General features: G+C 38.7%; 1 protein-coding gene across 2 annotated transcripts in view; it reads right to left on the bottom strand.

Annotated features, from left to right (window-relative positions):
* IL17RD (interleukin 17 receptor D) overlaps positions 1-17,992 on the bottom strand; it is a 55,387-nt gene that overhangs the window by 14,172 nt on the left and 23,223 nt on the right. For both annotated transcript variants that reach the window (XM_087954754.1, XM_026677565.2), the window contains exons 2-5: positions 6,174-6,231; positions 3,261-3,386; positions 1,445-1,563; positions 664-784 (exon numbers count right to left, since the gene is read on the bottom strand). In XM_087954754.1, coding sequence (XP_087810880.1) covers positions 664-784; positions 1,445-1,563; positions 3,261-3,386; positions 6,174-6,231 — 424 coding nt within the window. The remainder of the gene's footprint in view (positions 1-663; positions 785-1,444; positions 1,564-3,260; positions 3,387-6,173; positions 6,232-17,992) is intronic.

Raw genomic sequence — 17,992 nt, 5'->3', positions numbered from 1 at the left:
TATATAGAATAATCCTTTGATTTTATGGTGCACATTACAAAAAGCATATGCATTCTTACATTAATACAAACTAGAGATGAAGGGTTCATCTGTTTCCTTCTGCTCAAATGTAAAAAGTAGCTAATGGTCACTTTGGATTAGGACTATGCAAATATTTCAAAATCTATACTTTTAAAATTCATGAGAATGTATACAAAGCATCTCTTTTCAAACTGTTAGAGCAGCAGCAGCACTTTTTAATCTGTTTGCACAAAGTCCTGCTTGAAAAGATATGTATACTTAGGTCTCCAAATGACATGAAAGACAATAGAAGATCCCAAGTCTTAATATCATATGCCTCATATATGTATAGGCTGATGGATTTTTAGACCAGTCATTTAATTTCCCCCAAAAAAATAATAGTTGCTGAGAGAAAGGCATGCACTCAGTTTTTTTTACAGGAATATCATAGTAAAATCAACTCAGGGTGTCAAAATCTTTGTAAATATGTTCCCATAATTCATCCATATTTTCTCTCCAAGGCCTCCAAAGCCATTTCACTTAAAGTAGGCTTTGATGTGAATTTTAACTAGAAAGCATGCAATTTCAGCTGCTATCAGCTTTCATTAAGATTCAGGATACAAAGATCTGTAAGGCAGAAAGAATAATTGCTGTTGTACTTACGACGAGTTCTGAAGAAAAAAGGATGGTAGTTACTTTCATTCTTAAAGGATGGAAAAGGAATAATCTTTACGAAGTAATCAGTTTCAAATTTCAGATTTAGGAAGGGCTGAGATTCCACTCTCTGAAAGGGAAGAAATGTAAACCAATTAGTAGCATTTTTTTAACATGTCCTGGGTAATCACACAATTGTGTTATTTTCCTAACATAATTCCAGATTTCCCATTTACAGGAATCAATGTTAGCACCAGAAGAAGACCAACTTCCTTATCTTTTATGACAATCCAATTAGTTAAGAGTTTAAGAAGAATTTAGAGAGTCTAGTGGGTGCGTTAGTTTTTTATTAATTACTCCTACTGGACTCTCAAAATTCTTCTTTAAACCTTAACCAATTAGATTGTCATAAAAGATAAGGAAGTTGGTAGAAGGTGTAGTCCACAATCTGTTTCCTCATAATTCCATATTTATTTTTCATGCAAATGTAAAATGTGAAATTAAATATATACAGATGCTGCTAAATTGCAACTTCCTTCTGCCTTCTTAAGCATGAATCTGAAAAAAAAAATGCCACTCATTTAAGGAATCTACAGATTAAAATTATGGCAATACTTAGAGCACCAGAGTCCTTCTCGGGGTAAAGTGTGCACAACCCTAGTGAGGGGTCCCCAGACTCTGATATTCCTGGCAAATATTGGAGATAGAAATATCCTTTGGTAAAGTGTCCCATCGATTTCAATAAGGTTTCTGCTCTGAGATTTCTATGATTTTCAACGCTAAGACTTACAGTCCACTTATAACTTGAGTTGAGCTGCTTTGGATCTTTTAAAAGCAATTGCTGACATTGTCTTCTTTCCGATTTTAATTCTTCAAGTATAACTCGAAATCCTTTCAGCAATTCAATACCTGCATATATTTAAACAGATACATACTTTTACTGATGAATATGTTTTCCTTAGATTTATACAGCGATTTCAATTTGCAAAAAGTGACTGACACACTTATAATGTGTAATAACTTCAAAATATGGAACTAGAAAATAAAATACATCCCAGACAGAAAAGAGAACAGAGAATGAAACAAAAACAACAGGAGGTGTATCAGGAAAGTTTCACCCTTTGTTCAAGCTCTAGACTCCTATCATTTATGGAGCATGAAGTGTATACATCTATATGACTATCGTTGAGAATTCAGGGAATTGAATTGTGTGGCACTATACCAGTGGTGGCTGACCTTTTTGGGCTCCTGTGCCAAAAATTGTGCACGCGCTTGCAGGCTCGCACTCAGGTGCCAGCACCCAGAAGACAATGCACGTGCCTCCTCACGCCCCCTACGTATGCATGCATAATCCCCGGTATTTTCGGAAAAACAGGAAGTGATGAAACGAGGCTAATTTTCAGCCTGCAGAACAAGCCTTTGGGAGGCCGAAAAAGGCCTCAAACCGGCCGAAAATCAGCTGTGAGGCACGTGCATACCCAGTGAGGTAAGTTTGCCTTCCGCTCGCATGCCGGCACAAATGGCTCTGCGTGCCACCTGTAGCATGTGTGCCATAGGTTCGCCATCATGGCATTATATACATCAGGTAAGCATATAATTTAGGAAAACTTGGCAATTACATTTGCACTGTCTGGCATTCTTAAACAAGCAGATCCTAAGAAAATATTCTAAGAAGACCAGACAATGAATAAGAAAAGTTAACCAGATCCCTGTAACCTGAGATCCTTCAACTTCACTTCCTCCTTGATATTTTGAGAGGGATTAAGTTCTGATCATTACAAGAGAAAATGCCAAGCTTTGTAGGCCTTGGAGATTTAATGCAACCAAGTCTGCAATTGCAAATTAGCAATTCGGTAACACTGTGCTCTTAGAAGCATTGGATATCACTTCCACGTTCTTTTTAATAGCTACCCATTGTTTTCTACTCAGATTAGGAGCACACTCAATATAATGAAATACATTGTGATTTACCAACATTTAACCATCCCTTTTACCGTTTCCCCAAAATATATGTAAAATGCTTTTGCAAATGTGTTTCTATCATCAGTTCACTATTATGGCCCCTTTCAAAAAGCTGATGAGGTTTCAATGCAGCCTGTACAAATTTGAACACAATTAAAAATCTATGTGGGAACACATTATTTCAGAATTCAGTACATCTTTACATTACTTTATGTTTAAATTTCTCTAATATTTATATCTAAGCAAGTCTGGGAGGAACTTGCAGGAAAAGGTTAAATAACATGGAGGGAATTAAGTTAAGTTAAGTTAAGTTGCATCAGTCTGAATGGCAAACATTAAGAGCACTCCTATCTATTCATAGATGAAGATGATTTCAGAATGACAGAGAAAATGCAATTTGGAAGTAGAAGTGCCTTTAAACAGAAGGCAGGAATTCTTCTTTATATTTGGCAACTTAGCCTGGCTTAAATGTCTCGAATTCTTTCAGAACAGACTTTAATGTTAATAATGTTGGGCAAAGCTTAATTTCAGGAGATCTGAAATATGGATTCAATGAAGGTGACAGAGTTTAGCTGGAATGGGGAAAAAGTAGAAATTTCCAATGGTTTGGCATCTGTTTGAAATTCAAGCTTTTCTCTACTTACCAATGGGGTTGGCTGTCCACAATACAGTCACTGCAACTTGATCAGAGCATGCATATTGACTAATAGTGATGTTCTGTACATCTCCAATGACATGTTTTCCTATTGAATTTAAATAAGGAGTACAATCTGGGGAAGAAACAATTAAATACATTTAAAACAGAAAATGTCTTCTGTATTATTAGAGAACATTCAGAGAGAATGTTCTTAACATCAGTCCAATAATATGTCTATGGAGATTCTCAATTATCCACCCAAAGTTGCTTTTCAATAGACAACTGGACTTTCTTGGGGTTTTTTTTCTTTGAACCGAAAAAGCTTCTTGGATGACAAGAGGAACATGTTTCAAAGAAAAATCCAAGAAAGTCCAGTTGCCTTCTGAAAAGCACCTTTAGCAGTCCAATGATATCATTCTATTTTTAATCAGTTACTAGACAACCTGTGAGCTGTTGGGTCACCATTCTATGGTTTTCATTGTCATTCTGGAGACCTGAAGTCTTCCATCTCTTTCCTTATTTGTTCTTTGTCTCTGATCCTGGAGACATACATTACTCTCCTCCTTTGTCTTCTCTTCTCTGTTTTCTTTCTATGCCTCTTGTTGTTATTCTGAAGACATGCATGCCTTTCCTCATCTCTCTCTCCTTGTTTTATGTTATTTGTCCTGACTGCTTGATCCTGTAATTGTGTGGCCCTGGTCTCATTCGATTCTTGTTCTCTGCTCCTCTTTGCTGCTTTCTGAAGACATATGGTATCATCTGATGACCAGGACAGCTTCCTCTCTTTCCACACCGCATAGTTATATTGACAATATTTTTTTTATTATGGTTGGTCAGACAATCAGCCAGATGTTTAGATTGGATTTTGTATTTTTATCCACCTATTGAGTCCTTCCCAAGGATCTGGGATAGGTAGATGTTTATTTGATGGTGTAAAGTTGTTGTCACAGGATGAACGCTGTCCCACATAAAGCTGCCTTTTGCAACAATTATTATTTTTGAACTTAATTTTTCCTGCAATGCTGTAAGGTGCTTTCATCGACTCAGAAGAATTCAGACTTCCTGCCAGTTCCCCCATTGTTTTATGGGAAGTTGGCAGAGAGTGCTGCAGATGATCATCATGTGACTGTGACCGACTATGGCAAGGCAGTGGTGTAGCTGATTGTGGCAGTGTGGTGCTGCTGAAGTGGCCACATCTTGCCAAATGTCAATCCCACATGACTAATGGGCCCTGATTTTGGGCACATTCTTGAAGTTAGCCTCTTTGTGGTACTTTGATTTGAAAATTGTTAGCCTAATGGATTCTGTGTCCATTAACATGGCATTGTTATTAATTAGTGAAGATTCTCATTATCCATTTATTGCCGGAAGAGTGGTTGTCCTCTCTTAGCTTACTCAGTTCTTTGTTATATAATAATGCTATTCCTGGAATTGATCACTTTTTATTTAGCTGCATTATATTTTTTCCTAAGAAGAAATAGCTAAAAGTAGATTTCTTAGAAATAGTAGGATTCCACTACTATTGTGAATGACAGCAAAAGTTTCATGCAGAAAAACAGCCATCTGTGTAGGAAATTTGAAACAAGAGCTTCCTCCAACATCTGGATCCACTTAAAGGATAGTGTTGCATTTTGTTGGCAAAAAAGTATGTGTTCCAAAATGACAATTTGCCAAAAATCGAGGAAAATACTATAACCTCTCATAACCAAAAAAAATCCTTACTTTCCATTTCTCCATTTTATTTTTGTACATTGTTAGGCTGTATAATCTCTAGCAAAGGCATATACTTTAAGTAAAAATGCATTTCAGTTGCTTTACACTAAAATGCATTACACTAAAACTTTTTTCAATGCATTACACTAAAACTTTAAAATTAAATAGTAAGTGTATCCTTGTTGTGATAATAATTCTGTTTAGCAAAGGAACTTAACAGATTGTGTACTTCAGAAATCCCATCTTTTCCTGTGAGGAAAGAATCTATCTGTGTAAGATTGTGATCTTGACAGGGTTGCCCATTTGTCAAATAACAGAGATCCAAGAGATTATGGATGAACACAAACAGGTTTTCTAGAACAAAATTCGGCTACTGTTGAAATTAGTTGAAATTATAAATTAGCACAACCAAACTTCTCTTTAAAGAGTATGCTTGGATAGACTAAATTGCCAGACAAAATTGTGTCAGATAAATCATATCATCAGATTTGGGGGCTATATATTTGAAGTTCTAAATTCCTCTTGGTATGCAGCCTTGACTTTCCCTTCAAAGAAGAAAATGAAGAGGCACAACATTTTTTTTTAGTATTATAAACTCAATGCAATCATGTCTATATTCCAATTGTACTTTATTCTGCATTCTCTCTAGTCTTCTTTTTAATTACTGTTGCTTGTTGCTTGCTGATTTTTTGCATCTTTTATATACCACAGTATAATGTTTATATAAAGATTCAAGTTTGCTAAAAAAAACAAAAAACACCACTTTTTTTCTTAAAGGTTTATGGTGTTTCCTGTGTTCGGTACCCTGTTAGCTCTATGTTTTCTTATGGAGATTGTCACACAATAATAATTCAATATTTCTAAAACTTCAGAGGGGAGAATGATTTATTAGTCAGAATCATGTGGAACAGTGAAAGAATTAAATCCTATTTGTTTGCAGCTACAAATGTTAGGAAAGCACAGAAATAACCCAAAGTGTTCTGCCTTTCTTTCATATATTCATCAAAATGTAAATTGTTTTACTTTATCTTATTTAGGTAAAATTTGGATAAAGATACCATGGCTGAACAAAATAGTTTTAATTTACCCCTTAAGTTTTTAATTGACAATACATTTTTCTCTATTTCAAGTAAAAGTGCAAGTGATTAAATAAGAACAAATTCAATGTTATTTTCGAGAGAAGTCATGATGCAGAAGGATAACTTACTGTCATATTTAAAGGTAATATTAGGCAGCCCAATATTCTTTCCATTTGGAGAGAGGCCCTATAGAAATACAAGAAAGAACACAGTATAAGCCAGTAGCTGAGATAGTAAGTCAGACCTAGCTGATGAATGAATTTATTTGACTACATCATTCCAATGTGATACAGCTGAATATTAGGATTCCATCCAGTGAAGGATATTACATTCCTGAGTTTGATGAAACTCAGGAAAAATTCTTAACTCTACAAAGTATGAACATTGTATGGTTATCTTAAATGTTTCATGCTTCCTGTTAATTACTGATGAATATGGTTCTGTAAATAGACTCTTAATATATTATAGAAAAAATACAAAGAGAATCTACAAAGCTTTGGGATCTGGGGAAGAGATAAAAAACAGGAAAACATTGAATATATATAAATTCTTACAATATAAATACTGCATGGCTGAGAAGATATCTCCCTAGATAACAAGGAAAATGTTGAATACATATATTCATCGAATGTCATCAAAAGGATACACTATCAATGAAAAACTTTCAAGAAAGCTATTATCCAAATATCACAAAGAACAGTCTCATGAGAAATTACCCAAATAATTTTAAAATTTGTCCAATTTTAATGGACAGTGATCAATACACAGTGTCCAACAGGATCACAGGTGATAAATAAAAGTTTTTTTATTTAATAAATGGCATCCAGAATCATTCAGTTTTGTCAGGTGCAGTCTTCCTTGCCAAACTATTTAGTTTTTTTTTTTAAAGGAATGAAGCAGTACTTTAAAATGCAATCAAGTAACAATCACTGCAAATCAAACAAGATTTGTATTATATGAAGCAGTCTATGTAAATAATACATCTACTTTCTAAAATAAACAATTCAGGCTCCTTCTATAGTAGGGATGTCAAATTGGATTTCTCGGAGGGCCAGATCAGCATTGTAGTTGGGCCGGGGGAGGCAGGCGGAGATGGGACGGACGCCTCCTGCAGCACTCTGCCAGCCAAAATGGAGTGGGGGGCTACATGCGGCCCCTCCCTGTACCCCATTTTGGCTGGCAGAGTGCTGCAGGAGGCCATCCAGGCTGAAAACGGAGTATGGGGGGCGTCCTCTCCCCCACACACACACCTCATTTTTGCTAAAAGAGGCACAGCGGGCCAGTCCTTTGCTATTTCCAGGCCAGCCCCGTGGGCCAGATCTAAGCACACCACCACAGGCCGGATCCGACCTGCGGGTATTGAATTTGCCACCCCTGTTCTATAGCTTTGCTGGTACAAAGGCTCCCCTTAGTTACTGGTGTTACTTAAGTAAGATAAACAGGCCAAATATAAAGTATTTGGAAGCTTTGTTGATCTAGGAAAAGTCACTGAAGTTAAGGCAGTGGTCCCCAACCTTTCTGGCTTTGCAGACTGGTGGTGGCCATGGTGGGCGAGAGGGGTGGCTCTGTGCAAGGAGCTTTGCCTGCTGCTTGTGAAAGTGGAGCTGCATGCACAAATGCGCTCACCCCACACTTGTATAGCCCAGTTCCAAACAGGCCACGGCCCGGGAGCTGGGGACCTGTGCATTAAGGACTATATATCTTGAAACTGCTTGATACATTTTTAGTTCATAATGTCTTTTAATGAAGGCCAGACAACATAAGGTAATCCTTAAGCAGGCTGCAAATCTACAGAGAAACCACAAACGAAAGAAACTCACACAAGAAGGAACAAAATTCAGTTCCTTAAGAAACCCAACTCTCATTTACACAACCAAAGACATCTTAAAGTACTTCTATTTGAGTGCTGATATGGTCCAAATCTTCTGAACGTTTTTTTGTTTTCCTAAGTGGAACAGAACAGTGATTTGGCGACTTTCATCATCCACAAGTGAAAAGGGTTTTCTCCTCACCCTTCAGCAGGATATTTACTGAGGTAAAGAGGGAATAGCACAGCTTTCCCCCACCCACCCCCATGGACTCCTGGACACTAAGCATGAGGTAAGGCACCATCACCTGGAAAAGATTCCCCTCCCCATTGTAGGAAGCCATTTCTAGTGTTAGGATCCCAGAAGCACCTCTCCCAACTCTGGCCCAGGAAAGAGTTATTGTCTAACGTAGGTAAAATCTCTAATCTGATTGTTCATTGCTTGTTTTAAATACATAGCCAGTACCTGCTAAAATCTCAAAAACCGAATGAATACTTCAGTGACTGAGGACATGTCTACCTAGATCTTTCAAAGTTTCTTCATAACTAGCAAACCCAGGAAAAGTTACACAAGAGACTATGCAATTTTTTTTTTCAAGTTGCAGAATTCACACTTCAATTCCATCATTTGGCAGCCTAAGAATAATTTTATAACATTCATCTTCAGGGCATTGGATATGGTGACTGTTAATGCTTTCCTAGCAAGGTAAATCAGTTTAGTTCTAGCAGTCATAGCTAATTGATAAATCAAATGTCAAGTAATGGGAGATCTGTAATCACCATGTTTTGTCTGTGTTTTTAGATTTGAACAGTAACAGTAAGCAACCACCAAAGGTATTATGTAGGCCTAACTTTTGGAACCTTTAAGTGGCCACCCAACATAAAGTTTGCAGAATTTCTACTGTACCTGCCTCTAAGCTAGCCATCCAGACTCTCAAAATATTGCTGCACAACACTGTCGCTTCATCAAGCGGTTTAATTTGGTGCAAGTAGTGTTTGACTTATGACCGTTTGTTCAATACAGGTAGTCCTTGACATACAACCACAACTGAGCTCAAAATTTCTGTTGCTAAGTGAGACATTCGTTAAGTGAGTTTTGCCCCATTTTACAACATTTCCCGCCACCGTTGTTAAGCGAATCACTTCAATCGTAAAGATAGTCACACAGTTATTAAGTGAATCTGGCTTCCCCATTGACCTTGCTTGTCGGAAGGTCGCAAAAGGTGATCATGTCCTAAACATGAGTCAGTTGCCAAGGAGCCAAATTTTGATTGTGAGACTGTGGGAATGGTACAACGGTCACAGCTCACTTTTTTCAGTGCTGTTGGAACTTTGAATGATCACTAACTGAATAGTTGTAAGTTGAGGACCACCTTACGAGTCAGTTTCCAAGCATCTGAAGTTTGATCATGGGATGATGCGGTGCTGTAATGGTTGTAAAGTCTGAAAAACACTCCTAAGTCACTTTTTTCATTGCCATTATAACTTTGAACGGTCACTAAATGAACTGTTGCAAGTCGAGGACTACCTGTATCTGTTCAAAATTATGATAGTGCTGAACAAAGGGACTTATGACCAGTGCTTGAGAATACAGCCATTGCAGCACCCCACAGTCACATGAACAAAATTCAGGGACTTGGCGACCCAAGTATAACAGAATAGAATCAGAAGGGACCTTGGAGCTCTTCTAGAATCCAGTCCAATTCCCTGCTCAAGCAGGAAATCCTATACCCTTTTAGACAAATGGTTGTCCAATCTCTTCTTAAAAACCTCCAGTATTGGAGAACCCACAAAGTGCAAAGATATAATTAGAAAGATAATGAAAAGTACAATATATTAACAAGTGCTTGAAAATCCAGTTGAAAGGAGAAAAAGGAAATGTTTCAAACCATTTATGTACATAGTCTACATAAAATATTCCAATGCTATCCTTCCTCCTCTTTTAAGATCACAAACATTGATATTCAAGAATGAAGAAAGAATAATTATATTATCCAGCAACAATTTATTTATTTTTCTCCCACAAAGATTTAGCTAGACCTGCCTGGACAGCTTCTTTAAATCACCCCTAAGCATTTTGTTGGCTTCCATTATATTGACAGAAAAAAAACAACCACCATGGTTTTCTCTTCCCTCAGAACAATCAATGGATTAAATCATTTCCTTACCTCCTACAGAGTTGCAACACAAATGAATTTAGGTTAGGACTCCGGGGCAAAAAATTGTTTTTCACTTATACTGAGGTTTTTTTTTTTAAATCCTGTGGGAATATACTGAAGTGTTTTGCTAGAAAAAGGAATGATCTTACATTTTAGCTTCTGACAGTTCAACCAAGAATTTTTCTAATTCCTAATCAAACTTTTACTAATTATGAACAAGCAAGTATATTCTTGTTCTATTGAATTAGTCAATAAAATTTAATGGAGAGAGATCCTCACTATTTATGATGCTGTTTTAATATTCCAGATGCAATTGTATTCCTCTTTTTCAGGATTCTAAATTAAAAGCATTTCAGGCAGGAGTTTAATTCAAGATTGTGGCAGTTAAAATCTACTACTAAATTCTAATTGTACTTATAAAGCATGCAGAAAAGTCAATTGATATTACTCAGATATGTTGCTATTATTTGGAAACCAATCACAAACCTACTCATGTGAACTTATATTATATGATAAATATGAATAGGGAGGCTTCCTATTTATATTGTGTATTTCCCCATAATTCATTACGGTACAACAAACATATTTAAAAGAAGGACAGTGGAAACATTCTATAAATAGTATATACAGGATATATTCTATATCTGTCCTTCAAAACACATGCAAAACGTGGAAGTCAACATTTTTTAAGAATCTGAACATTTATCAGGCCAGCTTAAAATCAGAGTTTAGATAAAAAATCCACAAACAATACATTTAAAGCAACTGTATAACAAGCTATTGTCCTGTTAGTATAAGAAGTAAGCAAGCAAGCAGATACCTTTTATTTAGCATTTAGATCTTCACTTCTTCCCATCCAACCCCAGCCTTTTTAGTGGCAGTCTCTATATCTTCCTTTCCTATCTTCTATCTCAGGGGTGTCAAACTCACATTTTCGCGGTGGCGTCACATGATATATTGGTACTTTTTCCCCCTTTGCTAAACCAGGCATGGGTGTGGCCAGTGCATGACGCATCCAGCCCATGGGCTGGGAGTTTGACAGCCCTGTTATATCTAGTGGGCCATTTTGTGAAGGTGCGCATGTTCAGAGTAAAATAAAACAGTAGTGCCTTGTTTGGTGAGGGCCAATCATGTATCCAGAATAAGAGATTGGTGAGCCACCTGATAACATAGGGCTGTGATGGTGAACCTATGGCATGCATACCAGAGGTGGCATTCAGAGCGCTCTCTGCGAGCCCGCAAGCCGTCACCCTAACTCAGCTCTGCCGTGCATACGCACACCTCCAGCCAGCCAGCTGGTCTTCAGATCTCTGCTGCGCATGCATGGGGGGGGGCAGGCCACATGCGGGGGATATGCGTGCATGCGTGGTGGTGGGGCACCTGTGCAGGGGGATGCATGTGCATTGCATTTTGGGGGTTTGCGCACACACATGCATTTGCATGTGCACTTTGAGCACTCAGTGCCGAAAAAGTTAGCCATCACTGACATAGGGTCTATTAAAGCTGATAGGGTACCCCAAAGTTCTGTCTTAGGCCCCAGTACTCTTCAGCAGTTTCAACTTCATTAACTGCTTAGACCAGGTATCTCCAACCTTGGCAACTTTAAGACTTGTGGACTTCAACTCACAGAATTCTACAGCCAGCAAAGCTGGCTGAAGAATTCTGCGAGTTCAAGTCCACAAGTCTTAAAGTTGCCATGGTTGGAGACACCTGGCTTAGACCACAGGATAGAGAGCAGGGGTGGGATCCGATAGGGTTAATTACCGGTTCGGTGATTTACAAGGTTCGGTGATTTACTATATGCTTCCCTGCACGTGCACCTGTAAATCGTCATCAGCCTGGTGCCAGGACAGCTGAGCAGCGCTACGTGCTGAGAAGCAGCCTTTGAAAAAGCCCTTTTTTCCTGCTTTTTTAACTGTAGCTGTGCCTCGCACGGCAGCTGAAGTTGAAAATGCAGGAAATAAAGGTCAGGTAAGAGCCCAGGCGGGTGGGTGGGCAAAAACATCAGCAGACATAGAACCGGTTCTATGTCTGCTGCTCTTCAGTGCTACCGGTTCTACAGAGGTGGACAGAACCGGTAGAAACCCACCCCTGATAGAGGGGGAACTCATTAAATTTGCAGATGATACCAAGCTGGGAGGAATAGCCAACACATTTGAAGATAAGGTCAAGATCCAAAGGGATCTTGATAGGCTTGAATATTGGAGACCATCACCTGGTGGTGATGTTGTCTATTCCACATTTTTCTATTTTACCAAGAAGTAAGCTGTGGTCTATGCTATCAAATGCTTTACTGGAGTCCAAGTATACAATGTCCAAAGCATTTTTCTGGTTCACTAATTTAGTCACTTTGTCAAAGAATGCAATATGATTTGTCTGGCACAATCTGTTTTTTACAAACCCATGTTGGCTTCTAGCAATAGCTTTGCTATTTTCTAGGTTTTATCTGTATCTTTCGGGAGGGAGGGGGTTCAGATGAATGCCTATCTGGACACTAAGAAATATCTTCCTCGTATAGCTGCTGAGCTAACCAGCAGCGAGATCCTCAAGTTAAAATGTTTGATGGCTTCTGATTTGCCAGAATTTCAGATTAGCAACTGAATCTCCTGCTAATCTAAAAACTTTTTAAATAGAAAACTTGTGAACTGAATGCAAGATAAAAAGTATGTAGTCCATTGCCCAGTTCTGGTCTTTAACATCATTGAATTTCAGGAACCGAATAAAATCTTACCTTACCAAATTCAAGTTTAGGCATATTTGCAGGATGTCAAAATTGGTAACAAAAAACAAAAGGATTTTGTATAACCAAGAACATGTAAAAACTTGCAACTATATAAACTGCTAACCTTAGAAGTCAAAGGCAGGTGTAAGGAAGGAAAAACAAGGCATCTGAAGGTAATTAGTATCTGAGTTAAACCTCTTTTCAAAAGATGTAAACTGCTGCTTAAGGGATCAAAACAGATACTATTTAGTGATTTCGGAATGCACCTTATAATCGGGGACCCTGTCTAGCTTCCTTTTCATTTGCTTATCTTATCTTTAGCTTTAAGCATATCAAGTTTAAAAAGGTTTCCTGAAACAGGAAGGAGACAAAATTACCTCCCATTAGTCTCATCTGTTGTTACTCATTCATGCCTTGTTCGAAGCAGATGAAAAGCCTTTCAGTCATTTACTAGAAAACAAAAACTCAGGCCAGCCAAAAAAAAAAAAAAAAAAGTGGAAACTTGGTTGTCCTATAATTGTGGTCTTTTTTTAAAAAAAAACTTTTTTGAGGTTTACAAATCCATACATTTCATGTTGCAGATGCTCCCTCTATGGCCTACGTAAATTAAAAAAAAAGGGCAGTTTGTTCAAATTATAAGTACCATATAATTGATGCAATCAGCATCAGTTGCTTTGATGATAAATCCAAACTTATTAGGCAGGCATACTGCTGGGAAGGGAGAAAGACAAAAACCATCTGGTCTGAAGTTAGCTTCCCTGGACTTCAGGGTAGCTTGAGGGGGGGGAGGAGATTGGCATATTGTGGCTTTTCCAGAAAGCTGTATTTACAGAGGCATGGCAAGATTTGGTTCCTTTTCAATGCAAGAGGGATGGAATATTCTTACTATTCTGATGGTCACACATTCAGAAGCCATAGTTCTTATCAGCATTGTTTGTTGGCCTGGCTCATCTATAGTATTAAGGTAAAAGCTGTAGTTTCCTAATCACAATCAATCCTATCGTATCACATGAAACCATAAGCAGTTCATGATGCAACTGTAAAACCTGGACAATGTGTGGTTGATAGATGCTATCAGTTCCTATGAAATGTCAAAGCCATGCATGTAGTGTACTAACAACAGGACCATCCGTTCTGGGCTACACACACTACACAGCTGATTAAGAACTGCAGAACAATGCTTTGCTGCCATCAAAGCTGCCAAATCTCCTGAACTCAGCCCACATCAGCTAAGCCTAACAAAAATTACCTTGTATTTCTACCACATAATGGCTAAAGAGCTGTGACAGTTTAAAAAAAACATCATTCTAAAAGGCAACTCAAGATTTAAGTTGCTTATTTTTTTACCCATTATTTAAAAAACAAAGATCAAAGTGCTTTCCCAATTTATGTAGTGTTAGAAATTGAAGCTTGGAATCATAAGGCAACCTTCTCTCATAAAACCAGGTTTCATCTCTACCTTCTAAGAATTCCTCGGTTGGATCTAAAATTTTGTTCATCTCTTCCCAGCCTCAGTGCTGTGAGAATTCAATCATGTGTGGTAATGTTAACCTATGAATGTATTTCTCTTTGCCATTTTAATGTCATAATTATAAAAGACATCCATCTGAAAAGAAGTGTCACACTGAATCATCCAAGGAGATTCACAGCTGTTTTATAGACTGAAGCACATGAGATTCACTGTAGCATTTAGGGGTGTATGTACACAGATCTGAAGTGGATAAGTGTCCTTCAGTTCCAATATGAGCATCCTCTATCTGTCAGATGCAAATTAAAGGAGACATGCCCATTCCTGGATTCCCAGAGCAGCCATGCAGCTCAAGAAATCATCCAGCTGTGTGTCTAAATTGAATCAAAAACATCTGCGCTCACTTTGGATCCAAATACTGCGTATCTTTAATCATGTCCTTTAAGGACTATATATCTCACTTTTTGGTTAGGTTCACACAACACAATAAGCCTGAATTCTACGTGAACCCCTACCTGCATCTTATTCAATCATAAACTAGCCTGGAAGCCTGGATTTGTGCATCATCTTAATGTAACTTGTAAGTTGTACCTTCCAGAAAGAACAAAATTAAATCTTCATTTGTTTCATCAAGCACTTTTGGGGAATCTATCTGTTTCTATAGTTTCCACCAATAAATATACACTGCTCAAAAAAAAAAAAAGGGAACACAAAAATAAGACATCCTAGATCTGAATGAATGAAATATTCTTATTAAATACTTTGTTCATTACATAGTTGAATACGCTGACAACAAAATCACACAAAAATTATCAATGGAAATCAAATTTAGCAACCCATGGAGGTCTGGATGTTGAGGTACATTCAAAATTAAAGTGGAAAAAAACACTACAGGCTGATCCAACTTTGATGTAATGTCCTTAAAACAAGTCAAAATGAGGCTCAGTAGTGTGTGTGGCCTCCACGTGCCTGTATGACCTCCCTACAACACCTGGGCATGCTCCTGATGAGGTGGCAGATGGTCTCCTGAGGGATCTCCTCCCACACCTGGACTAAAGCATTCCCCAAGTTCTGGACCGTCTGTGGTGCAACGTGGCGTTGGTGGATGAAGCGAGATATAATGTCCCAGATGTGCTCAATTGGATTCAGGTCTGGGGAACAGGCGGGTCAGTCCATAGCATCAATGCCTTTGTCTTGCAGGAACTGCTGACACACTCCAGCCACATGAGGTCTAGCATTGTCATGCATTAGGAGGAACCCAGGCCAACTACACCAGCATATGGTCTCACAAGGGGTCTGAGGATCTCATCTCAGTACCTAATGGCAGTCAGGCTACCTCTGGCGACCACATGGAGGGCTGTGCGGCCCCCTAAAGAAATGCCACCCTACACCATTACTGACCCACTGCCAAACCAGTCATGCTGGAGGATGTTGCAGGCAGCAGAACATTCTCCACAGCGTCTCCAGACACTGTCACGTCTGTCACATGTGCTCAGTGTAAACCTGCTTTCATCTGTGAAGAGCACAGGGCACCAGTGGCGAATGTCCCAATCTTGGTGTTCTCTGGCAAATGCCAAACGTCCTGTACGGTGTTGGGCTGTCAGCACAACCCCCACCTGTGGACGTCGGGCCCTCATACCACCCTCATGGAGTCTGTTTCTGACCGTTTGAGCAGCCACATGCACATTTGTGGCCCACTGGAGGTCATTTTGCAGGGCTCTGGCAATGCACCTCCTGTCCCTCCTTGCACAAAGGCAGAGGTAGCGGTCCTGATGCTGGGTTGTTGCCCTCCTACGGCCTCCTCCACGTCTCCTGATGTACTGGCCTGTCTCCTGGTAGCACCTCCATGCTCTGGACACTATGCTAACAGACACAGCAATCCTTCTTGCCACAGCTCGCATTGATGTGCCATCCTGGATGAGCTGCACTACCTGAGACACTTGTGTGGGTTGTAGACTCCATCTCATGCTACCACTAGAGTGAAAGCACCACCAGCATTCAAAAGTGACCAAACCATCAGCCAGAAAGCCTAGGAACTGAGAAGTGGTCTGTGGTCACCACCTGCAAAACCACTCCTTTATTGGGGATGTCTTGCTAACTGCCTATGCTTTCCACCTGTTGTCTATTCCATCTGCACAACAGCATGTGAAATTGATTGTCAATCAGTGTTGCTACCTAAATGGACAGTTTGATTTCACAGAAGTGTGACTGACTTGGAGTTACATTGTGTTGTTTAAGTGTTCCCTTTATTTTTTTGAGCAGTGTACAATATATCCCAATTTTTGAATGTGTAGTGTAGTCACCCAACTCAGCTATAATTGCAATAGCTGCTTATCCAGTATAGTCCTCAAATGATATGATTATATTTGGTCTGAGAGTAAGAGTATGTTTTAAACCCATACTTCAGCTCCATGTAAGACCACAAGTCTAACTTCAGTTCTGTATACAGGAAGTCCTTGATGTACAACAGTTCATTTAGTATTCATTCAAAGTTACAATGGCACTGAAAAAAGTGACATGAGCATTCTTCACACTCATGACCATTGCAGCTTCCCCATGGTCATGTGATCAAAATTCAGACGCTTGGCAACTGACTCAAATTTATGATGATCGCAGTGCCCTGGGGTCATGCGATCACCTTTTGCAACCTTCTGACAAGAAAGTCAATGGGGAAGGCAGATTCACTTAATAAACTTGTTACTAACTTAATACCTGCAGTGATTTAGTTAATGGTGGCGAGAAATGTTGTAAAATGGGGCAAAATTCACTTAACAAATGTCTCACTTAGCAACAGAAATTTTGGGCTCTATTGTGGTCATAAGTCGGGAACTACCTGTACTTTAATAATTGGGACTAAATACCCATTAGTGATTCACTAATTTTTAACAGCAAATTCATACATGCTGTCAATCCGAGCGGGGTCCAACAATAAAGAGGAAGCCATAAACCTGTCTCAGGGGAAAAAAACCTACTCCTATATAAGGAAAAGTATTGACTTGTTCTATTAGATAGATAGACAGATATAATTCTTTATCGGCCAGGTGTGATTGGACACAAAAGGAATTTGTTTTGGTGCATATGCTCTCAGCGTACATAAAAGAAAAGATACATTCGTTAAGAATCAAGAATCATAACGTACAACACTTAATGATAGTCATAGGGTACAATAAACAATCAAATCATACTAGGAAACAGTCAATATAAATCATAAGGATACAAGCGACAAAGTTACAGTCATACAGTCACAAGTGGGATGGGATGGGTGATAAGGAGTGATGAGAAGATTAATAGTAATAGTAGTGCAGACTTGGTAAATAGTTGGACAGGATTGAGGGAATAGCAGAGTGATGGCATTCGGGGGAAAATGTCCTTGTGTCTAGTTGTTCTGGTGTGCAGTTTAAAGGATAGGAGTTGAAACAGTTTATATCCAGGATGTGAGGGGCCAGTAAATATTTTTACAGCCCTCTTTTTGACTTGTGCACTATACAAGTCCTCAATTGAAGGCAGGTTGGCAGTAATTGTTTTTTCTGCAGTCCTAATTATTCTCTGAAGTCTGTGTCTGTCCTGTTGGGTTGCAGAACCAAACCAGACAGTTATAGAGGTGCAGATGACAGACTCAATAATTCCTCTGTAAAACTGTATCAGCAGCTCCTTAATTCACCATTCAGAAAAAAAATATGTGTCTATTGTATCAAGAACTGTAAGCCTTGATTTTTTTTGTTACATGCCATCACGTTAGTGTCAATTCTTAGCAACACATAGATATATTTTCCTCATGATTTGTTCCTAAC

Source organism: Notechis scutatus, chromosome 2, assembly GCF_049901735.1.
Source record: "Notechis scutatus isolate UNSWTSFEM ecotype Mainland chromosome 2, rNotScu1.2, whole genome shotgun sequence".
NCBI lineage: Eukaryota > Metazoa > Chordata > Lepidosauria > Squamata > Elapidae > Notechis > Notechis scutatus.
Note: the sequence above shows the minus strand (reverse complement) of the source record. Positions and strands in the feature narration are given on the sequence as shown.